The sequence below is a fragment of the Beta vulgaris genome, chromosome 4, assembly GCF_026745355.1.
Source record: "Beta vulgaris subsp. vulgaris cultivar EL10 chromosome 4, EL10.2, whole genome shotgun sequence".
Taxonomy (NCBI): domain Eukaryota; kingdom Viridiplantae; phylum Streptophyta; class Magnoliopsida; order Caryophyllales; family Amaranthaceae; genus Beta; species Beta vulgaris.
In genome coordinates this window covers 3,060,546-3,074,570 of record NC_079205.1, presented here as the reverse complement: position 1 = coordinate 3,074,570, position 14,025 = coordinate 3,060,546, and the positions used below count along the sequence as shown (strand labels likewise).

The 14,025-nt window shown below is 34.1% G+C and overlaps 1 protein-coding gene across 1 annotated transcript; it reads right to left on the bottom strand.

The window, feature by feature from the left end:
• Nucleotides 1–1,572: 1,572 nt before the first annotated feature.
• LOC104891702 (condensin complex subunit 2) lies at nucleotides 1,573–9,943 on the bottom strand. The gene is made up of 14 exons (XM_010677437.4): nucleotides 9,563–9,943; nucleotides 9,031–9,132; nucleotides 8,056–8,173; nucleotides 7,401–7,471; nucleotides 7,244–7,304; nucleotides 6,955–7,155; nucleotides 6,535–6,878; nucleotides 6,233–6,377; nucleotides 5,882–6,141; nucleotides 5,319–5,349; nucleotides 4,143–4,279; nucleotides 3,700–3,810; nucleotides 3,266–3,470; nucleotides 1,573–2,033 (listed from the first exon to the last, which is right to left on the bottom strand). Exons 1-14 carry the CDS (start codon nucleotides 9,839–9,841, stop codon nucleotides 2,023–2,025), a joined length of 2,076 nt encoding a protein of 691 aa, XP_010675739.2. The 5' UTR covers nucleotides 9,842–9,943; the 3' UTR covers nucleotides 1,573–2,022.
• Between the last annotated feature and the right edge of the window lie 4,082 nt (nucleotides 9,944–14,025).

Sequence of the window (14,025 nt, the reverse complement as noted above, 5' to 3'; positions counted from 1 at the left end):
TTTGATGAAATGATCACATATGCATTACTCCATGCGTACTCTGTAAGATATGAGTGAATGAAACGATGTCGTATCGTGTGCTTTTACTGTTACTCCTCGCTCAAGTTTTTTGGCGGGAAAGAGGATGTTATTTAGTTATTTTACTTGCATAGGTGTTGTAATTTTAATTTTTAAAGATGGAAACTTGAAAAGATAACTTGAGATGATTTCATTTCTCAATCCCTATTACATAAACTTCTTCCGTTTCAATTTAATTATGCCATTTTAAAAATTACGGACTCATAGACAATTTTTTGAAGAGGAGAGAGATAGAGGAAGAAAATAGAAGGATATCATGTGATAGGAGAGAAGTTATTACCCAAAATAAAAGTGTCACAACTAAATTGAAACTTCTTAAAATAAAAAGTATCACAATTAAATTGAAATGGGGGAAGGAGTTTTAAGTTTACAAGTTTGGAAATACACGTAAATGTGGGTGAAATATAAAATAGAGAATTGAGATAAATATTAGCAAGAATTAGTTTTTTGGAAACTACCTCTTGACAAAAAATAAAAGAGATTGTTTTTTTAAAAGAAAAGTGAAAATAGGTTGTCCATACAATAGTAACAATACTATATGGAAACCCTAACAAATTGAATTTTTTTAAAGAAAACAATTTGTTTCAATAACACAAATTTAAAAATTTTATCCCATTTTTTCGAAATAGATAGGAATAAAACATAACATACTATATGGGTACTCTTTTTTTTTTTTTTTTGAAAGATACTATATGGGTACTCTTAAAAAGTGAAAGTTATGCAATCAAAATGATATTTTGGCTTTATATATAACATAGATTCAAGGTTATTTTTTTAATCATTTACTAATGCGAAGATCTATTTCTATGCATTTTTAGAATAAATATAAATAGTAAAACAGGAGTAAATATAGTATTATGATACTGTTATATTTTCCTTTTGCACTTGAAATTATTGATTTCAATAACGAAAACTCCCAAATAGATGCATATTGTTACAACTTTTGAAAAAGGAGTAAAATTTTGAAAATACATGGAAAAAACTACAAATCTTTTGAAATTGAAATGATTATTATCCATGTCTTAAAATGTTTAATATACAATATTAATGATTTATTATCCAATCATAAAACTTGTAATGACCAATATACTTTCTCTGTTTCACAATAAGTGAAACATAGAAAAAGTACACACATACCAAAAAATATAGAGAAAGAAAGTTGGGACCACAATAAAGTAAAGTCATGAAACAAATAGATTGTGATCCTCTCTTGTTTTTTGGTGGCATATTTATAATAAGAGTGAATTTTTTTAACCATTTAGAACTTAGTTTCACTTATTGTAAATATGCCAATAAAATAAGTGTTTCACTTATTGCGAGACGAATGAAGTATTATATGAACTAGGCAGCCCTTCCCTACATCAATACTTGCTGATGCTCAACTGAAACAGTAGCCAAGATAGAACACATGCATAACTAAAATATGTAACATGTGCTACTTTATTTGATCTTTGCGCACTCCTATAAACGGTAGAACAGTTTTACTTGCAGACATTATCATTTCACCACACATTAATTCATTTCAATTCCCAAACGCACACATTACTGTTATTCTAAAAGAACATAAACTGCTAAAACTCAGTTATCTACAGATAAAGGATACAAATACAACAAATTTGTATGCTTTGAGCTTAGGTCACAACACCAACACAGCCAAAAATTACAATATCAAAATACTTCTTTAACTTCACATTTTACATAAGCCTACTGCTAAATTTCTCAGTTATTCGGCCTAGGGTGCAGAGATGGAATGTTGCGCATGTTTCGAGCAGAAACCAACGACACCATAATGGGAATCCATCTGCCATTGCTGGTGATTAATGTGATGCCGCTTTGATGAAGGGAGGTGGTGCAGCTATACAAATTACAATTAAAGCAGTCACACTGATTAATGATTACAAGGGAAACTCTTCATAATAATGTATGCTTTGACTCACAGCAGCATTAGCTACAACCTGCAATGTTTACAAATAAAGCAAAAAATTAACAAAAAAAACATCCACTAGAAAGGTACAGATATTCACAAGAAAGTATTCATCTCACAGTACTAATACACAAAGAAAAGATTTCAGAGTTCAGACACAGGCCATGAAGTAGAAAGCCAACCAGAAGAAGATAGTGCATACTTCGTACATATATGTGCACTTAGAAGGGACAAGAGGATTCTGTCTCTGGAACAATTACAGGATGAGTGAACAAAAGAGAAAACGTATCAAAGAGAAGTAAGCATTGCATCAATAATTTTAATACAGGACTTCACATGTCAAATCCTGGACTCACCAAAATCATGATACACAAATAGGGTGTCTACCAGCCCCGGGATGATAAAACTAGTCATAAGAACTAAGAAGTCACTACTCTCTCACAAACTTTATCAATTTTTCCCCATTCAACACTAGATTTAAGGTTTGTTTAGCGTAAGGTGAAGCCGTGAAAGAAATGATCTTACTCTGAAATTCTTGAAAGAAATGAACCCATGGAGAAGATACAAATCAGCACTAAGATCTAATAAGTTCGCACAAGTTCAAATAAGTGAAAGTTACCATGTCTTAACCAATGTACAGTGTAGAAAAAGAATTGCTGGGAAAAAAGACGTGAACCTAATTTTTTTTATCTATTTGTCAAAAGTGGCCCAAGGGATATTATTCCCTACGCCACCTTCATCTCCTAATAGTAAATTTCTGCATTATCCATGTTCTGCAATATGATTCTCCATTTACCAATTACTCTCTTTTTATTGCGAACCCTGAGCCCCTGTCTGCATATCCATCATTGTTTGACATAAAGCAGAATAACAGTGACACTGGCAAAAGTTATCATTTATCACCACCTCATTTGGACTCCAGTTCCATTTCAATTTGTCTGGTCAGGAGCTAAGTTCTCAGCTCATTAGCCCCACTGTCAAGTAGAAGGATGCATACTAAGAAAAAAAAAATGACCATGAAAAGCCAGATTCAAATCAAGCTTTGATGTGTGTTAATTTGATATGACATAATGACACTGAGACAAAGATAGATGGTGCAAGTTGGAGAAGCGCGAGATAATAACACTAATCACAAACTCCAACTCCACCCATATACTAAGCATTTCAGCTTCAGAACCAACATTAGGCTAAACATGTACGAATTTAAGTACTAGACAAGATAGGCCCCAATCAAAGTATATTATGGGGCTTATATGTATTCACCTGTGTCCTGGGAAGATGTGGGCAGATGTATACTGAGGTCATCCATATTTGAGCACCCCTGGATCTTCAACCCGTGCTCATTGGCTAGATGCAATAGGCAGATAAAGCATAGATGAGGGGAAATGTCATGGGCTGCTGCCGCACCACAATCATCAGGGAACGTGGCAAGTAATTGTTTGAAAGATATGGCATCCTCATCAACTTTCTGACAATGTAGAAAAGAATGAACATCAGATTTGAATATTATAAAGCAAATCAGCTGAAGCAAAAGCATAATGAAATTAAGTTTAAATAATAATAATAATCTAACGAGATCAGCATGTACTTCTCATTATTCCTTTCTATTCAGTACTATTCTCATTATTCGTAAGAATGTGGACAACAAAAGAGCACCTGCTACAAATGCCGCACCAAATGAAGTTAAGTGTACTCACCATTTCAGGTGCTTGAACAAACTCATGTATTTGATCCCAAAGTGTCTCCTTCAGCAAATGTACGTCAACTTGCTTTGCAGTTTTATCATACTGAACTTCAATTTTGCTGACCTATATTTGGACATGGATTAGAGCATGCTCATGGAATCGGATGGAGTTAAACTTGCAGGCAATCACTTTGCCTATGGCCATGAACACTAATCATAAGAAGGGTCACCCCAAAGGTATGAGTATGACTATGAAAAAGAAACAATTAGAACAGTTTACAAGTTTGATACCCAACTAGTTGCAAAACCAATAAAACAAGAACAATTAGACCCATGAATTGCGAGTAAAGTACCAAGGAAATATGAGAAGGCCTGAGAAAACGACACACCCTTGCCTACCTAAACACTATGCAACATTAAATGACAGAGACAACGGAAGCACGGAATTAGACAAACCTGACGAGGCTGGGAGACCAAAATATCCTGTTCGTCTATGTCACTGTGAGCATAACCATCATTATCTGGGCCACTATAACCACTTTCGTCATCCCAAGCAGGAAATGCTCCACTCTGTTCTTGCCAAGATCCATTTTCTTATAATATGAAGAAAAAGAGAAAGATTGTTCAATAATAGTGATATTATGTATCATGCAACAAATGCAGAGGACAAAGAAGCCAAAACGCAAAACTACAAAAGTTCCCTAACGATTCTACAGCTGAAGTCAAAAGACACAAAAGTTGAAAGTTAAAACAATCATTATATTTATCTATCCTGTTAAGTAACCAATGAGCAAAAGAAAATTTCTACCGTTTGCAGTATACTGTTAGGGAGATATGTGAATCACTTAACACACATGTAATGCCCATATAACATGTAGTTTCTGTAAAATTTGTCTATTAAGAATTGGGATCCTAGTGCACTGAAATTTGTTCATGCAAAATGAAACAAAGTTGTATTACCTATGACCTGTCCAGTAAAAGAATGGCCAACAACTCTTTTCATCTATTTCAAAGAAATTCATGATTCATGAGAAGCACAAAGGATGAAGGTTCAACTCAGAGATAACTTCTCTAGGTACAAGTGGGTAAGAAGAACAATGACTGATATGAAAGAAATCGATTTTGTATCCTTTGTTGAATTCGCAATTTCAAAAAATCATCTATACTATATACTAGATTAGGAGTTACTAAAGTTGTTTTTCCCTCCCCCAGACCCCCTCCTATACCTACTAATAAATGAATGCATTCGAAGTTTATACAAAGGTTGTGTTGAACATTAATTAAGTGTTTGCATTTTAAATTAAATTGTAATGAATACCAATTACAACCTTCGTTTCTTAATAAGTGAAACACTTCTCTTATTTGGAATAGTCACAATAAGTGCAACCAAGCTCTAAATGGTAAAAGAAATTCACTCTTATTACAAATATGCACCAAAAAACAAGAGGGGACCACACAACAGGAAAGAGTCAAGTTATATGAACCGGCAGATAAATACATGTAAGTGGCATTAAGGTGACACAAGTGACTACGATACTCTGAAGTGGCAAAGACGTATATGAATTAAAAGAGAGCTTTTCGCCCAAAAAAATAGAAAAAAGGATAAGATGGATATGTTTATATGACTTATACCTGCCACCCTTCTTCTTCTCTTCCCAAGGCACTGCAATACAAAAACAACCATCAATAACAAGAGAAAAAGATTTTTATTAGACAATAGTGATTAGTTCCAGAAATGTGTCGAGCCATGGAGATCTCTTCTAGCATTCGAACTTATCAGACCCACAATCTAGTTAGAAAATGTCAAAACCATGCCATTGAAATAGAGCTTCTACACTTCAGTGCTTCAAATATTACAAAAAAAAACCACTGCATCCATTAGAGGACGGAACACCAGATATTCTGAATGGGGAATATTCGTTATGCTGAAATACATTTTGGTGCATACAGTTCTCTAATCAAACAATAAAGAAGCTAGAAAGTGCTTTAGTTTTATATACAACAAGCAAATGATAGGAGACAATCATATAAAATGAGATTAAAATTACTTCAGCTTTCACTCCGATTCAACACTGCAAGGCATCAATATAAAGCCACAGATAAAAATGTATGGCAACACAAGCAATCAGTTCAGCTACTTGGGGTAGAAAACCACTAATATGGGGTGAATGATTTAAATTGACCCTTAAACTTACCATAACATGTGGAAGAAGGAACAGCTTCACAAGATTCTCAGGCTGGTAATGGCAATCCTCTGGAAGTTTGTTGGAGCAAGGCACTTTTTTGGCAGGAAGGAGTAAAGACTTCAGGCTTTTAGGGGGTGTGAAGATATCAGGCATGTCTTCGTCCAAAGCTTTTGTCAAATCAATATCTACTTCTGATGCTTTTTTGGTTTTCTGTCTCTTAGCTACAGAAGCTAAATCTGTGTCTTGAGCAACAGTCTCAGTACCTACAGCTAAAAATCAATACCAAGTCAAAGGCTATAAATTGTACAGAACATGGAAAAGAAAGGAAAAGGAGAGAGAATAAGGAGTTTGTTGACTGACTCTTAGATTTTCGATACTTCCAATGGTCAGGTCCAGCCCAAGCATTCTGACTTGACATAACTCCCGAAACACCCAAAAGAAGGGAGGCAACATTTTCAAATCTGTCATATGTATCATGTTCACTAGACATTGATGTTTCTTGATCCTACAAGTTAAGATCAAGTGATCAATTTAACACTCCATCAGTAATTCTTTGTAAAGTAGTCGATTTTGGTTTTACCAGAGACAGAAATCACATTCTTTGTAATAGAAGCCAAAATGTCAAAACTGAATATCTCAGCAACTGAGCATGCGAGAGATACCTCATACTGATTTTCCAAATGTTGATTACTTGTGTCAAAACTATCATGAGCATGATCTGCGTCATCATTGTGATCATATGACCATGCATCAGCATTACCATACGAACCATCATCCAACTCACAACCTTTGTCATCATCTGCATCATTCACACCCGTGAACTCTGAACCTCGATTTGACTCACCAGTGATATCATCAGTTGCAGTAACATCACAAACAGAGTCCTGACTACTCTGGTTTTGCCTTTCTTGCAAACTGTTTTCATCAAGCTTCTCCACTATAGCATTAAAAGTAGGACAAATATCGTTCTTTGTGTTCACATTCATCACCATTTGGTCAACGTATTCTGTAGGAGAGCAAAAGTAAAACATTTTGCCAATAGAATATTTAATTAGACACTACATAATATTTCTCCCACTTACCTCCAGCAAAAGAGATATCAATTAGATTGGAGGAATTAGTATCACTGACAGAAGAAATGCACTTTGCAGGCACTTCTTGTGAATCAAAAAGTACTCGGCACCCTCCATAAATTCCAAGGTTGTTTAGAAGGAGACCCTTTGCCCCACCCTCATCAAATTGCGCTGTTGTCTGATGATACAAAGGATCCACTGCAAATGCAACTGGGAAACAATGGATATGTATATGTCATATAGCAAGGTGAGAGGAACATGGGATTTTAATAAAAACATAGCCATCTATGTCCATTACCATCAAGCTTCTTGACATTCAAAGCCTCAAAAGATGACTCCAGCGTTGAAAGAGGTGATAGCTGCATCAAGTGCACCCATTAGCAAGGGGATGAACCAAAAACACATTGCTTTGTCTATATATACATATATGTCAAGGGCTAAAAATAGAATACAACCTTCTTCTCTGAATCCTTTCTAGGCTGGCCATCCTGCTCATTGCTAACATTGTCTCCTCCAGCCGAAATTTCTGTCAGCCACCATAATATCAAAGGTCAAGACACTGAACAGCGAGAGAAAAATCACATGTTCTAGAACTGATCGAGAAACATCTTTACATAAGCAAACTGAATAACATATACTACCAGCTCCTTAGGTCCATGACTTGCATTCAAGAAAACTAGGAAGAAGGTGCCAGCAATTGCCTCCTTCAGGGTTAAAGTACATCAACCTCATAACGATGTGGATCACAATTCACAAATCATCAACCGCTTTTTAGTATCACAGTATCAGTTCTCTTCACAATTCTTCCATGCATACAAGTGTATAAGAAAAAACTCACACAAGGCCAACATAATAATAGTACTTATTGTTAAGGTGACAATGTAAAGAAAGATAGAATTCGCCATCTGGCTCTCTTGCATTAAAACTTTCCAACCTAGATTATATTCTCTTTTTTCTCTCTGCTAGCACATGGAGGTCCTTATATCTCTTTCTATTTCTCTCCTCTCCTAAATTCTTGTGCCATACTTCAATGTTGCAAGTAATAAAACGGAGGAATTTTTTTCCGAAGCAAACTTAGCATCATTTTTAGCATTTACATATATGTCAAACCTTGTTGATCATCAAAACCAGCTCTACTGATTCCACCGAGGACCTTATATGCTTCAGAATGTACCGAATCCACCCTTAGTGCATAAATTTTCACTCCAGCTTCCAATGTGCAACTTGCCTGCCCAACAATGATAAGATACATAGAGTCCCGATTATAAAGTGAAAGATGCCTTATGGTGGCTAAGACTTAAGAGTAAGACAATACATTGATTGTGTTAATTCAACTGTTAACCCCTGGAGCAGCAAAATTAAGGATAAACCAGCTTCTTAAATGAATCTTAATTTCAGCCAATACCTCAAACATTCTCTATAATCACCAAAAAAATTTGTTCTTATTGCTAATAAGTAGGATAACAAGATAAACACATGAAGGTACAATGTCAAAAAAAAAAAAAAAAGAGAGTTTAAGTACATCTAGAATCATCGATGAATACACAATCAAGCATTTACCATCAACAACAGACTTACGATTCTGCAAAATTTTAGATAAAATAGAACTGGTCTCCAAATAATTAGCATACATATCAATGTGTAGCTTACATGTCTCTGAGTTGATTGTCACTAAATATCATTTAGCAGATAAGTTACCCCAGGAGCGGGGCAAATATGGGCAAAAATAATGGGGTCCTGTACAATTTCCTTAATTGGGCCTTCATTTGTATTTCAAAAAAGATAAAAGTATAAGATTTGTATTTCCAACTGGCTAATGACGACTATTTTAAGAGTTTAAACCACAAAACTTTGATGAATTTCATGTACTCATTATTCCTTCCCTTACACTTTTACTACGGATCCAAATGTTTTCTTTTGTTTAATCTTCAAACAATTAAAAATAAATATATTTTGGGGCCCTATTACGTCGCCGTGATTGCATGAGCCAAGAACCACCTGAGTTACCCAGACATTTTCCTCTTTACTCATACCAAAGTTCACTGTAAAACAATACGTAGTCGAATTAAAAAAGAAGCACCTTACCTTTTGAAAGTTGGTCTCAGCATCTTCTTCATCTTCAACTTTGATAATCTCACTAAGATGATCTATAAGCTTCAGCTCCCATGTATTCTTCTGATTGATTTTCTGTAATTCCCAAAAGAATTTAACCATTTAATCACTTACATTAGACCCATTTTCGCTTCTACAATGAAAGAACCACCAAACTATCTCTCCATCAAATAAACTTAGCCTCAAAGTTAAACAATTTAAGCAAACATACAAACAATCCCAAAAAATATACATTTTTGGCTTGATAAATTTTCCTTTTTCCTTTTGTAAACATTTTCCTCCAAAATTTCGAGGAATTCCATTTTCCTCCACTCTCTCATTACCAATTAATCTCCATTCTCTCCTTATTAGCTTAATAAATTTCCATCAAAACCATATATAGGTACACTAATAAAGTATTTATTTTCATTTTCCACCAGAAAAAATTTTCCAATTACTATCAAAATAAAATGGTAAAAAAAACCCTAAGAAAATTGGGGGAAATTAGGAGAGAGAAAAAAGATACATTTTCACTTGCAAGCTTGATGCAATTGCGGAACAACTCCATGATTTGCGCACCATCAAGGCAGGAATTTGAGGGAGAAGAAGGAGGAGGAGAGAGAAGATCATCTTCGGCGATTATCCGGCGAACTGCGGCGGCACGTGCAGCACGTGCTTGAGCGCGTTCGAGTTTGTCGTCGTTAGAGGCTAAGAAGAAGGGGCTTGTCGGAGATTGAAGGCGAGTGGAAATTGAAATTCTGCGTTTTTGTTGTGGTAGAGGATTTGGACTTAGGGTTTCCGCCATTTCTGTAGGTTTGATTTCTTCGATTGGTGTGTTTGAACTTTGAAGAGGAGAGAGAAAGGAGAAGAAGAAGAGAGGGAAGATGAGTTTTTTTTGAATTCAGTGTAGTTTCGGAGCGAGTGTTTGTTTTTTTGAATATATATACTATACGACGTCGTTTCTTTTTTATTGAAAAAACTTTTTTTGGTTTTTGAGAGTTAAATATTTCTAGTGATTATAAAATTTGAATATAACTTACAATCAAAAAAAATTTGTAATAATTAATGGCAACTTAATGTTGGGATATTATGACTTTACTAAAGAAAAGGAAATGATGAATGGGATTCTCGCTTGATATTAACTTTTATATAAATGAAAATTAGAGGTAATTAGAGACGGATCAGTTTCATCATCATTAATGTAAATGTGAGAGAAAAAAGTAGGATTTTATTACTTTTATATGGTAAGGAGGAACCGAGGAGAGGGAAAAAGAATGAGAAAGCGATTATTAAAAATCACATGGGTCGTGTTGTGAACGACAAATAAATCACTGTCAGATTTAACGATACGAGCGCATGTGTAGTTGAAGTCGCGATGATACGTAATCATTACCTTCTAATACCGAGGTTCCAACTAATTATAAAAAGAGAACGTATTGTGTCGGACTCGTCCGACACAACACTCTCATCGGACGAGCAACGCAACAACGCGCGCGACTTATTAAAGACCGAAAATAAAAAAAAAAAATAAAAAAAACAAAAAAAAACACTTTCATCCCCTTCATCCGCTTCATCCGCCATTGTTCAAGAACAAAAACATATCCAACACTTCCACTTTCTCACTACAAATCTAGTTCCACTACTGAAATCTAGTTCGTTACAAATTGAACAAGAATGTCAGCCGAAGATTCGAATTCACAAATCGCAAGTTCGTTACAAATTGATCTGAGCAATGAGAATACTCACAGAGATCTCACATTACAAATCGAACTAAACAATGAAAACCGTAACACAGATATCACATCAGAAAAAAAAAGAAAGAAATTACATGAAGAATCAGCTGGAATACAAGACAAAGTAACAGGTATATGTCTAAATTTAATTTTCAATTGCATTTACTCATTTTCAGTTATAATTTTGATTGTATCAGTTAGTATGCATAAAATTACCTTTTACATTGCAACAAAAGTCTATTTTTCACTCATTAACTTTTTTTTCAGTTAGACTTAATTAGTTTTCAGTTAGACTTATAAAGTGATCAGTTAGAGTACTTTAGTTTTCAGTTAATATAGTTTTCAGTTACACTTAATTAATTTTCAGTTGGACTTATTACCTCTTCAGTTAAACTTATTTACGCTTCAGTTAGACTTATTTACTCTTCTGTTAGACTTATTTACTCTTCAGTTAGACTGATTCAGATAGACTTATTAAGTGTTCAGTTAGAGTAATTTAGTTTTCAGTTAGACTTATTTACTCTTCAGTTAGACTGATTCAGTTAGACTTATTAAGTGTTCAGTTAGAGTAATTTAGTTTTCAGTTAGACTTATTAACTCTTCAGTTAGACTTATTTACACTTCAGTTACACTTATTTTCTTTTCAGTTAGACTGATTCATAGACTGATTCATTTAGACTAATTTAGTTTTCAGTTAGACTTATTTAGTTTTCAGTTAGACTTTTTAACTCTTCAGTTAGACTTATTTAGTTTTCAGTTAGACTTATTCAGTTAGACTAATTTAGTTTTCAGTTAGACTTATTTAGTTTTCAGTTAGACTTATTAACTCTTCAGTTACATTATTTTCTTTTCAGTTAGATGATTCATAGACTGATTCATTTAGACTAATTTAGTTTTCATTAGACTTATTTATTTTCAGTTAGACTTTTTAACTCTTCAGTTAGACTTATTTAGTTTTCAGTTAGATTATTTCTTTCAGTTGACATATTCAGTTAGACTATTTGGTTTTCAGTTAGACTCATTCAGTTTTCAGTTAGACTTATTTAGTTTTAAGTTAGACTTATTTTCTTTTCAGTTGGTCCTTAATTTATTTCATTTAGTATAATTATTCTTTCATTTGATACTATTACAATCATTCTCAGCTACACTTGTTTAGTTTTCAGTTAGTGCTTTTGTTCTTTAATTTAGTGTCCTAATTTTTTGACAATGAACTCAACAGCTGAACATGAATATCTCAAGTACATCAATGACGAAAATATCAGTAGCAGTTTAATAGGGAGACATGTTACAGATCACAAAGATGGCTACAACTTGTATCAAGCACACTCAAGAGCATTAGGATTTAGTATTAGGAAACAAACTCTAAGGAGGAGGAGAATTGATAATTCAATATACGAATTCTACTTGGTTTGCTCAAAGGAAGGAGGCTCAAAATCAACAAACAAAATAACAGAACCAAAAGAAAAAGACACACAACAAGAAAAACCTGTTCAGATACCAGATGTTGAGCAGCCAACCAACAAAAGAAAGGAAAGAGTAGTCAATGAAACAAGAACAGCATGCAAAGCCATGGTCAGATTTAAGCAAGAAAAACCTGGTGAAGACTTTGTTGTAGTAGCTCATGAGTTGCAGCACAACCATGAGTTGGTAATACAACAAGAAATACATCATCTGAAATCAGAAAGGAAGATAACTGAACAAAAAGGACAACTAATACAAACAATGGTTGAATCTGGCATAAAGCCAATGCATGCATACAACTTTTTGTGTCATGAGGCTGGATCAGAAGAAGTAGTGGGCCACACAAAAAGGGACCATCTAAACTATATCACACAGTACAGAACAAGATTGGTTGAAGGAAAGGATATGCAGAGTGTGTTGGACTTACTTCAGCAAAGAGCGGATGATGATCCTGCATTCTTCTACAGGCTGAAATTTGGGGAACATAACAACATCGTCAGCTACTTTTGGCGAGATTCAATGATGTTGGAGGACTTCAAAGCATATGGAGATGTTATGATATTTGACACAACATATAGGACAAACAAATATGGACTGATATGTGCACCATTTGTTGGCATAAATTGCCATTGGAAAACAACAATGTTTGCATGTGCTTTCATAACTAATGAAAAGGAAGAGAGCTTTGAATGGCTACTAGAAACATTCAAGAGAGCAATGTGCCAACAAGAGCCAAAGACAATTTTCACTGATCAAGATAAGGCAATGGGCAATGCAATTGAAAAGGTATTTTTCAGTTAGAATTATTTAGTTTTCAGTTAGAATTATTTAGTCTTCAGTTTGAGTTAATTATTTATAATTCAGTTAGACTATTTAGTTTTCATTTAGACTCATTAATTTTTCAGATAGCCTTATTTACTTTTTAGTTACACTAATTTACTTCTCAGTTAGACTCATTGAGTTTTCAGTTAGACGTATTTAGTTTTAAGTTAGACTCATTGAGTTGTCAGTTAGACTTATTTAGTTTTCCGTTAGACTAATTTAGTTGTCAGTTAGACTCATTTAGTTCTCAGTTAGACTCATTTAGTTGTCAGTTAGACTCATTGAGTTTTCAGTTAGACTCATTTATTTCCACTATTTCAGTTAGACTTCTTTCTTTTTCAGTTAGACGTCTTGATTATTCAGGTAGACTTAATTAATTTTCAGTTAGACTTATTTAGTTGTCAGTTACACTTATTTACTTTTCAGTTAGACAAATTTACTTTTCACTTAGACTTATTTAGTTTTCAGTTAGACTTATTTAGTTTTCAGTTAGACTCATTTAGTTTTCATTTGGGCTTCATATTACTTCTTTTTGTCTAATGAAATTTTCAGTTAGCATTTACACTGTTTTCAGTTAGACTTCTTAAATTTTCAGTTGGTCTTCATATTATTTCTTTACCTTTTAAATTAGATTCACAAGAATTCAAATGAAAGTGATTTCTAGCATAATATGTACTATCTTAAATCAGGTTTTCCCAAATACAAGACATAGGCTTTGCCTTTGGCATATAGAGAAGAACTTTGTAAGCCACTTCGGATCCCTCAAGACCAATGAAGACTTCAAGAACATGTTCAAGAACTGTTTGATGGGGTGTCAAAATGAATCAGGCTTTGAAGAATTGTGGGCGAAAATGATGGAATTGTATGGACACGAGAAAAAAGAATGGTTCGAGCAAGTATATGATCAGAGACACAAGTGGTGCACCGCATTAAACAGGGATATGTTTTCAGCTGGAATCTTATCATCACAAAG

Coding starts and splice junctions, on each gene's coding strand:
- LOC104891702 (XM_010677437.4), bottom strand. CDS start 9,841: ATGGCGGAAACCCTAAGTCCAAATCCTCTACCACAACAAAAACGCAGA. Junction 6,378..6,534: donor ATTTGGAAAATCAGTATGAG/GTATCTCTCGCA, acceptor CTTAACTTGTAG/GATCAAGAAACATCAATGTC. Junction 3,471..3,699: donor TTGTTCAAGCACCTGAAATG/GTGAGTACACTT, acceptor CTACATTGTCAG/AAAGTTGATGAGGATGCCAT.